The 10,621-nt window shown below is 43.1% G+C and overlaps 1 protein-coding gene across 2 annotated transcripts; it reads left to right on the forward strand.

The window, feature by feature from the left end:
- The first annotated feature begins 2,543 nt into the window (after positions 1-2,543).
- LOC115131394 (uncharacterized) lies at positions 2,544-10,621 on the forward strand. 2 transcript variants are annotated; one of them, XM_029663095.2, is made up of 5 exons: positions 2,544-2,623; positions 3,155-3,174; positions 3,284-3,414; positions 6,513-6,680; positions 9,209-10,621. In XM_029663095.2, the coding sequence occupies exons 3-5, from the start codon at positions 3,325-3,327 to the stop codon at positions 9,800-9,802; spliced, it is 852 nt and encodes a 283-aa protein (XP_029518955.2). In that variant the 5' UTR covers positions 2,544-2,623; positions 3,155-3,174; positions 3,284-3,324; the 3' UTR covers positions 9,803-10,621. The 2 variants fall into 2 exon arrangements, with proteins under 2 accessions (XP_029518955.2, XP_029518954.2); XM_029663094.2 differs by having other exon boundaries at positions 2,545-2,623; positions 3,284-3,386.

Raw genomic sequence — 10,621 nt, forward strand, 5'->3', positions numbered from 1 at the left:
CTAACTGTAACTCGCACATATGCTCATACTTGACTTTTGCCTATTTTTATTCACAAATGTAATAGAGCCCCACCGTGTTGGTGTCATAATACCCATAAAACCTAGCGGTCAAACAGGGATATTCCCCGTAGGGGATTTTAGAAAATAAGGGCTATGTATTGTGCAGGCTTACCCTGGTGTGATGTTTTGGATAACCATGTAAATATCTCTCACACAAGGTGACTTTTATCAATTTATTCGGCTCTATTTACCCTCATATTAGAAAATGCTCATCAGCATCAAAGTAGACCTCATGCAATAGACATTCTTGAAATAGACATTCTCTACCCGCCATTCCTAAATCTACCCGCATTTGCCAAACCATGAATAACAGGCTCAGACCATTATTGTTCCTCCACCGAACTTTACAGTCCGTACTATGCATTGTGGCAGGTAGTGTAATCCAGTAATCCGCCAAACCCAGACTGTTCCAGAGTCCAATGGCAGCGAGTTTTACACCACTCCAGCTGACGCTTGGCATTGCGTATGGTGATCAGGCTTGTGTGCGGCTGCTCGGCCATGGAAACCCATTTCATGAAGCCCATGACGAACAGTTATTGTGCTGATATTACTTCTAGATGCAGATTGGAACTTGGTAGTGAGTGTTGCAAACGAGGACAGATGATATTTATGCGCTACACGTTTCAGCACTAGGCGGTCCCATTCTGTGAGCTTGTGTGGCCTACCACTTCGCGGCTGAACTGTTGTTGCTCCTAGACATTTCCACTTCACAATAACAGCACTTACAGTTGGACCAGGGCAGCTCTAACAGGGCAGAAATTTGACAAATTGACTTTTTGGAAAGGTGGCATGCTATGATGGTGCCATGGTGAAAGTCACTGAGCTATTCAGTACGGCCATTCTACTGCCAATGTTTGTCTTTGGAGATTGCATGGCTGTGTGCTTGATTTTATACACCTGTCAGCAATGGGTGTGGCTGAAATAGCCGAATCCACTAATATTAAGGGGAGTCCACATACTTTTGTATATATAGTGTATAATATTTGTGTTACGAATTCCTTTTGGCCCGACAGTCTAGGGGGGATGGTAATGAGACCCGTAACATAACTCATGCAAATTATTATTGTGACAAAGTAAAAGTGTGCACGAAATAACCACGACAACAGAAATCTACCGTCAAACTCCAGGTTTATTTATAAACACACGGTAATGGGGGGAGCAGGAAAAGGGGCTGAGCTGGACCCAAGGAAAGAAACAATAAGTATTCAAAAACACCCCTAAGCTAGACTAGCCTACTTTAACAACAGCTAACTAACTAACCAAAAATACAGTGGGTGGTCCGCCCAGTTCTAACTAGTGTATTTAACAAAGTTCACCTACGGGTAGTGTATGCCCATGGGCGACTTGTCTTGGTTTCCCCCTTTTCCCACAAACAAACAAACACCATAACCAAAAACAATACTCACAGGTGATGACAAAGTGCTATGGAGGTGCTCAAACAAAAGAGAGGTTAAGACACAAAGCGAGAGTGAAACACAAAGACCTACAGACATGGCATTTACAGAGACATTGAGCTAGAGATTGAGCTAGAGATTGCTCTAGAACAAACAAATGATGGGGTTTTTTAAACCATGGGGAAGGAACTGTGATAGGGTAGGAAATAGGAGGAGGTGTGTCTTCTGATTGATGATTGATTGTTGACTGATTGGGGAGTGATGATTTTCACCTGTGAGGGGAGAAGGAGAGAAAAGAAACACACACACAGGATACACACACACACAGGATAACTGTATCCGTAACAATTTGACTAAAACATAATCATTTCAAACCTTTACATTTAGGGACATTGCCCTTCGTAGAGTGCCATCTTTCGGATGGGAAGTTGAAATGGGTGTCCTGACTCTTTGTTATCATTCAAAATACCATGGCACTTATTGTAAGAGTACTGGTGTTCATCCCGGTGTCGTTGCTAAATTCCCATCCTGGCCACATTCCATCATGGCCACCTAATCATCCCCCTCATTCCTAATTGGCATACATCACTCCTCACCTCTCCACCTGATAGCTGATGTGTGGTGAGCGTTCTGGCACAAAAATGGTTGCCATGCATCATTGAGGTGGGTGCCACGCATTGTTGGTGGATGTGGTGAGTTTCCACCTACTATGTAATGCGCTTTGAGTAGTTGGTATAAAAGTGCTATATAAATCCAATAAATTATTATTGATTATTATTTGTGTACGATCATGTCTCTCTATTATGCGTGGGAATATGTGGGAACAGATTTACTAAATGAAATCACTTGGAGCTGATTTTCTGGTGTTTTTACAGTCTTTTATGTCCAACATTTGATTTTTTATGAAAGAAATATAAACAATAAAAATAATTATTTATTTATCTATCTGTCTGTCTGTTTTTTGATTGTTTGTTATTTTTCTCAGAAAACTTGTGGGGCAAAATAACACCAGTTGGGGAACCATGGACTATGGTCTCATGAGTTTTCTCAATTCCGCTTGTGGATAGGTCAGGTACCACTAGAGGTCCTAGTTCCCCTAGTTGGGAACTAGGCTATTATGCGTTAGCCGATTTACTTTCATTTTCATATTTGCAACTACCTAAAAAATGGTGAGTAGCCTTTTTACTTCGTCTGTTGAGAAGAAATGAAGATACACGACAAACATCAACATTTGACCACACATGATACTTTATTAATCTATCGATTTTGCCAAAACATATAAAGATAAATTCGAGCGTTGTGAAGGGCACGCACAGACACACCTATGCAATTTTTTTTGTATTTTTATTTATTTAACGAGGCAAGTCAGTTAAGAACAAATTCTTATTTTCAATGACGGCCTAGGAACAGTGGGTTAACTGCCTGTTCAGGGGCAGAACGACAGATTTGTACCTTGCCAGCTCGGGGATTTGAACTTGCAACCTTCCGGTTACTAGTCCAACGCTCTAACCACTAGGCTACCCTATTTGGCCTTGTCTTCCATCTTTGTCCTATACTCTCAAAAACATAGTTTTTTCGGGAAGTAAATTTGGCGAAATTCAAATAAGTATTAACCTTTCTCATGACTTTTCATAATAGCAGTAGCAGTTATTGTAGTTTTAGTTTATTAAATGTTTATGACGTTATCTTTCCCATGACAGGAGACCGGACTACGAGAGAGGTGAGCCTCAACATAGTAACCATTCATTCTTCTTTTGATATTTCAATAAATTAATTGATTACACACTTATTTATTGAGAAAATGTATATTGTGTCATAATTTTTTTTAGGGCAGAATTGTTTTTGCTGACTGAAGACAGTTTTAGGATTAATGCCTACAATATCATCTGTGAAATGGACAAACTACACGGACCTAAGGAATATGTGGATGAGGTATGCACGTACCCCTTTGAAGACAAAGGTAAAACAAGTTTCAGGTTGGATATTCGATGGATATTCGCCTGTAGTTTTCCTTACGTCCACCAACAGCAGTTAGGGACCGTCAACATAGTGACAAATCACATTTTTGACATTTCAATAGCTCTTTAACCATTACTCCTAAAACTTTCAAAACTGGTTCTAGCTAACCCGATGACATAGACACACATTGCGCACACTTTTTTTTGTAGGTTTACATCTCGCACTATTTTAAATTCATTATTTACATTTTTGAATTTCAATAGCTCTTTGGTCATGTGACTTGCTGACTTCAAACAAGGTTCAGAATGTACACTCAGTGGCCCTACGCATTGCACACCCTTTAGTTTGTCCATTTTAAACTCACACGTTTTTACATGAATTTTTCTAACTTTCAAATGTCAATAGCTCCTTGGTCATGTGACCTACTGACTTCAAACAAGGTTCAGAATGTACACTCAGTGGGCCTACACATTGCACACCCTTTTGCTTGTCCATTTTAATCTCACCAGATTTTACATTAATTTGCCTGCTCTGCCCCCCTGAAGGACAGTGTCACTCACACACCTATTCACTGGGGCCTTTCTGACCTCCAGGCAGGCCCCCATTGACCTGGTGACCTCTGACTCCTGACCTCTAGGCCTACACTCCCTGCCCGCCTGCCTGCCCTGGGCCTGAGAGTGTATAGCTTACTCCCTGGAACTACAGACCTCCACACCTACTCTCCCTACCCGGTCAACACCCCCCCCCTTGGTCTTAGAGTATAGCTTACTCCCTGGAATGACTAAGACATCTATAGTCCCGCTGTCAGGAACCACGTGCACCTGGTAACCCGTAACAGGCTCTGTGCATCTGGTGACCCGTAACAGGCTCTGTGTACCTGGTAACCCATAACAGGCTCTGTGGTTCTGGTGACACGCCCGCTTTTTTCTGCTCACAGACATAAGTCCCCACTCCAACCTCCATGGCCTGAGTGCTGCCCCCAGCCCCTGATTAACGTCCGGTGGTATCATCAGAGGCTTTTCTGTCTTACAAACTGGACATCAGTTGCCGCTACAAACCTTCAGCTGACTTTGACTGTTGTTTTTACACCCAATCGACATCAAGTACCAGCGCAATACTTATAAGCTTGAGGACCAAATACCCCTCGCTGTATCTAGCGGCACCAGGGTGTCAGAAGAAGCAACAGAAAATAATCCTCCCCTTTCAATCATTTGCTTTCCCAGTCAGCCCAGAACCATAGGAACCACCTTTACCAGCGCTTCATCGATATTCCTCACTTTGACATGAGGGGGTCACAGTCACCCCACGGGTGATTTGAGTGTGACTGTGACAGGTCGGAACGCTCCTTTGAATTTGAATTTCAAGTTGACATTCATTGATCCATGCCCAGTGGGAACCTAGGCTTCTTCCATCAATTTTATGGATCCGCAACAAATCGATGAGTGTGGATGGTACTACCCACATCAGATGTAGGCCCCCTCCCCAGACAAGCTGGAGATACCTCTCCCCACTTCGTAGGGCATGAGCCAGATCCATGCAATGGCCTATCACTGCGGGCCAATGGGTTTAGTCTCCGCCTCAAGTGTAGTGAGCGTAGAGGAGACCTCCCCACCTACGGCTCGCCGGTGTGGGGCCGGCGAGCACCGTAGCTGGGGAGATCCGCGAGAAGGGCCTGGCGCACGTCCAGAGTTGCCGCCACCAACTTCCGGACCCCACTCCCCACCGGTCCGCCTTCAGCCCACCGACGGACACCACCCTGACGAACCCCCGTACACAGCCCCTTGCGAGACCACACACGAGAGACCGCAAGATAGGCCACACAACGAACTTCCAATGGTGTCGAGAGGAGGGCGACGGAGCGACTGCTCCCCTTGACGCAGCTTGAGCTAAGCCCCAATTCGCACCCCAGCCCGACCAACCCAGCCCTTAGAGCCAATCCTTATCCCGAAGTAACAGATCTTTTTTTGCCAACTTCCCTTACCTACATTGTTCTAACATGCCAGAGGCTGTTCACCTTGGTGACCTGCTGCAGATATGGGTACGGCCCGGCGCAAGATTTACACCCTCTCCCCCGGATTTTCAAGGGCCAGGGAGAGCTCACTGAACGCCGCCGAAACCGTGACGCTTTCCATGGCTTGGGCCCCTCTCTCGGGGCGAACCTATTCCAGGGCGCCCTGTCCTTGAATGGGTTCGAAGAAAAGAGAACTCTCCCCAGGGCTCCCGCCAGCTTTTCCGGGATCGGTTGTGTTACCACACTGGATGCCTCGTGGCGCCCATCTCTGCCAGTCCGTGGACATTCTAAAAGTAGTTTGAGGTCAGTAGGTCACATTACCAAGGAGATATTGAAATTCGAAAGTTTAAAATATTAATGTAAAACCGTGTAAGATGAAAATGGACAAACTAAAGGGTGTGCAATATAGAAGGGTAGTCAGTGGACATTCTACTTGACTTGTTTGAGTCAAGTAGGTCACATGACCAAAGAGCTATTGAAATTCTAATGTAAATAAAGTTTGTACTTTGTTTATGCTCCCTAACTAATTAAACTAGGAATACAAAATGCTGCTCACATTGCCACATGTTCATTAGCTTTGGAAAGCAAATTAATGTCCAAATCGTGAAAATAAGACCTGTGCAATGTTGTGCGCTATTGTCCAACATCATGACACTTAATTGGAGTCTGTGGCTCAAGTGGTTTGAAAGCTATTGAGGTTTGAAAGCACAAATATCCGTCCAATATCGAACTTGAAACTGTCTTTACCTCGGTCCTTTGAAGGTGTCATTGTCCAAAGTTGGATAGTTTCTCTTCTTGTCCTGCATAAAAAGCACCTTAAGAAAGCCCCTTTTCTGGCAGTTTAATTGTGCCATCAAACCCATTGGTCTTCCAGAGGAGCTAATATGGATGAATAGATAGATAAAAGTGTCCAGAAATTAGGGTTATACCCTGATGAAGACAGCTTGGCTGTCGAAACGTTGGATATTGCATTTTTACATCTGAGCTCCTAGTGTGCAGCTCTCCTTTATTTTCAGAAATTAGGGTTACACTTTTAAAGAGAAAATCATTTTTATTTGTCCTTCTCATATCAAACCTGTGTCTATAAGATGCTCCACAGCATCTTCTTCTTAGGCTGGATTCATTCCCCCAAATACACCCCCGAGATGATCCTTGGTGACCATTTATCTTCGATGATGGAGATATTCCCACAACCGTTTGAGAGTTACACAAGGAAACTACCAAAACGGACTCCGTTCTCCTGTGTGTTGGATATGGTGAGTGTTGTGTTGCTGATGCTCTTGACTAACTCACTGGGTGCGCGCTAATAGCGTTTCAATCGGTGACATCAGTCGCTCTGAGACCTTGAGGTAGTTGTTTCCCTTGCTCTGAGGGCCGCAGCTTTTGTGGAGCGATAGGTAACAATGCTTCAAGGGTGACTGTTTTCAATGTGTGCAGAGGGTCCCTGGTTCGAGGCCAGGTAGGGGAGAGGGATGGAAACAATACTGTTACATGGGCAGAGACATCAGTTCAACGTCTAGTTTTGATGTATATTTTGTTGAGTTGTCAACTAACCATGAATTCAATGTGAAATCAAGAACAAATGTCCAGTGGCATGTATTCATGGAGCCCAAGGGAAGCCCGGCTTCCCCCCAAAATGTACCAGTTGGTAGAGCATGGCTCTTGCAATGCCAGGGTTGTGGGTTCGATTCCCACAGGAGACCAGTACAGCTGGTCCCAGCGCCTTTCTGTCTCTCTACGTGTAGGCCATCTATCTGATACTGTCGGGTCCAAACAAGTATGACATTGTTGCCGCCCGCCGCATTGAATGCAAGGGAAGCCAGCGAGCATTTGGTCCCCCTTGACCAAAAAAGTATAACAAATTTGCCAATCAGCATTGAGCTAAACTGAGCGAGCTCAACTGTGAATGGTCCTGGCGGGTGTAAAGGGAAGCCAGGTTGGATTTGGTGTCTCACCTATCAAATTGCTTTGAGAGCATACGTCATTAACCGAAACAACTTCAATTGTTGCATCTCTTTGTGTTGTTGTCCTCCGGTGGCTAGCTAGCTAGCTAAAATGGTCCCTTTCCTAAATTAGCCATGGATGGAGATAGGGATTTGGACTTGTGGTTTTACTTAATTCACCCTGCTGGCCAATGATTATCGGCGAGTCTGATCCAACCATTAATTTATACATTGTTGTGCTTCTCGCCTGAGAGGATGGAATTTCAATATGTAGCTAGATGTAGAAGGCTAATGTTAACTAGCTAATGTTGCCCATTAATGGAAGTTAGGCTAGCGAGCAAGCATTTTAGCCAGGTAGCCTAGGACAACAAAACATAAGAGCGTGTACTGTATGAATGAAAGAGAGGAGGATGGCATTGGCGTTTCTCTACAAGTAGGGTGATTTTCTACTTGCGCGCACACGCACACACACGCGTAAAACACAAATCAGAACCATGGACAGCCACGTCATATTTAGTTTATGTTGATTGGCCTCAATTGTTTTTGGTATCTTTTTGTTGAAGTTGAAACGGTGCTGGAATAGTGGAGGCACCTCCTGTTTTCTTTGCTGGAAAACTGGCGTCAGCTCCTGTTTTCTTTGTGACTTGTGGTAACTCTCTGTGGTTCTAAATCAATAGTTGTTTAGTGGTCTGAAAATGTCGGAAACATTAACTTGCTGTAGGTCATGTAACTCTCATGCAATATGCATAGTGGACTTCACTGGACAAAGGCTGCTATCCATTTTTGTGATAAATCAAAGGTGTGGTTGAGTTTATTCTGCCACTGTCTTCTTATTGTCTTGGCCTTTAGGCCTATATATCACAGTCACAAGTCATATGAATTAACAGCAAACAAAGCAATTATCACAATACATACAGTGTAGGTGGTAATATGGCTTCTCTTGGGGGGGCTTGACATCCCCAGTGATTTTGCCCACAGCACCGCTACTGCAAATGTCTCCATGTCATTGGATTCAAGTTAAGAGTTGGGTGAAAAAAAATATTAAATGCACTTACATTGATGATGTTTTGCAAATCAAATCAGTTTTCCACGTTGATTAGACATCATCACATTGACTTTTTGGGTTGAAATGAAGTGGAAACAACGTCGATTCAACCAGTTTCTGCCCAGTGGCAACTGCATATTATGAAGTGATGAGTGCTGAATGCTCTTGTATTATTATTCAGTATTAAACGGAAAAGGGACAAACAGCAGTGGTCATTTTTCACCATGTTAATTGAATTTTAACTAAACTATGGATGCCCTCAAGGGACATCCTGATTTGACTATGCCTGCGGTTTTAATTTGTTTAAAAAAGACTGTTAAGTCCGTAGTCTTATTATTAAACATAAACACAGGACAACGGGATTCTTATTGCAAGGAAGAACTTTATCTCAGAGAGGACCTGAGCAACACAACATAACAAGGTTCAACAGCCATAAGCATTCTGTGGGCAACAGCGCCCTCTTATGGGCAGAATGTATACAAACATTATACATTTACTACATAACGAAGACCAAAATGCAGCCAGTACTGTATATTATGGAGAAACATTAGTGAACTGTGTATATTGTGGAGAAACGTTAGTGAACTATTCACAAAATGTGTGACCTGCTGTAACCTAATATATTGATCTGCTCCTATCTGTGTATTTTTTTTCAAAATAATTTCATGAATAGTTCGCAAAAGTTTCTGCAATATACAGGCTGCCATTTCTTGTCTATTTGGATTCTATGTGCCGTTTAAGGGCCTTTTTCTCACTGACCTTATCTTGTTTTACGTCTGTTGTCATCAACTACCAGGTGGTCTCCATTTTTGGACCAGACAATGAGTTGGAAATATGGCAGAAACTGCGGGATATCGCCAATGTCATGTCAGGGAATCACCGGTTCACCTCCTCTACCATCTGCATCTCTGAAAGTGGAGGGAGGTACTATGGAGCGTCCATGTCCTGCACGGGGAAGAAAGAGGGACAGATTATGATCGCTGTGTCCTGTCTGTGTACTTGGCACTACAGTGTATCCAATGCTGTGATGACATACAAGCCAGATAAGAACAAGAGAAAGAACTTTGATGGCACCATGAAACTACAAGAGTATGTAAAGTGCCAGGCTTCCAATGTGAAGAGTGGGGAGAAGATGCCTCCTTGCAGGTCCTGTGGTCATCTTTTTGGTCTGGAGGAACCAAGCAATCAGATGTGGCCCTATGGGAACTGCGCAGAGGCAGAGAGCTTGAGCAAACTGCTCTATGGAGAGGAAGAGATTGTTAAGAATGTAGTACCATCAGTTGATTGCAAAATGCAAGAGAAAGTGGTGAACGAGGTAAAGGCTCACCTGGAAGAGATGCTCCAAGAGTCAGAATTTCAATGGGATTCTTCCTATTACATTCCACAGTAGATTGTCAGAGAAACGCATGTGCGCACACGCACACACACACTAAGTTTACAGATATACAGATGCACATTCCTACTGTGACACACAGATCCATAACATATAATCATAGCTTGGTGCGGGGCTAGCAACATGTGATTTGTGGCTGACAGCTAGCATTGAAACATTGCCAAAGCAGTGAACCACTCTGTGCATATAGTATACAGTATAACTGCTAGGCTATAGCTATCGGCTCTTATCAATGACATCTGTGAAGTAGATGGTTATTTTAGTGGGGGACTTTGAGAACTTACAGTCAACAAAATGAAAGTTAGATAGTCAGGCCCCCATTGATCTTGTTATAATGTTTTAGCATAAGAATACAGCTTTAGCCTTGTAAAATGCAGGTATTTGCAGGAAATGTGCTTAAAAGCGACAAAAAAATTGCTCTCAGTTCCATGGCAAAATGTATAGAATGGCAGGAAATTAGCTTTAAAATAAAATGTTCTCTACACCACAACACATATGGTGGGTTGTGACTCAAAAGACACCTCCATTTGTGTTTCACAAAGCCAAACAGTTTGGAAATCCCTGGTTGGAAACCTCGATGGAGATACTGTATTATTCATCATTTGTCTGCTGTATTTAATTGAATACTCTAGACAAAGAATTTGACATTAAACGTGTATTATGTTTAATTGATTTTAAACTCTACTTCTACTGTAAGCATTGATGCACATCTTACTCATCTGTAACAAATTACCAATACTTTAACCGTTGGTGTGAATTAATGTCTGGGTTGACTAACATGTTAATTAATATAATAAAGGAGACTGTGATAAAGGA

The sequence above is a fragment of the Oncorhynchus nerka genome, linkage group LG7, assembly GCF_034236695.1.
Source record: "Oncorhynchus nerka isolate Pitt River linkage group LG7, Oner_Uvic_2.0, whole genome shotgun sequence".
Lineage (NCBI taxonomy): Eukaryota > Metazoa > Chordata > Actinopteri > Salmoniformes > Salmonidae > Oncorhynchus > Oncorhynchus nerka.

Bases quoted from the DNA above. Each gene is read 5' to 3' on its own strand.
- LOC115131394 (XM_029663094.2), top strand. The intron at 3,387-6,512 runs GTATGCACGTAC...TGTGTCTATAAG, and splicing joins CTAAGGAATATGTGGATGAG to ATGCTCCACAGCATCTTCTT. The intron at 6,681-9,208 runs GTGAGTGTTGTG...ATCAACTACCAG, and splicing joins TCTCCTGTGTGTTGGATATG to GTGGTCTCCATTTTTGGACC.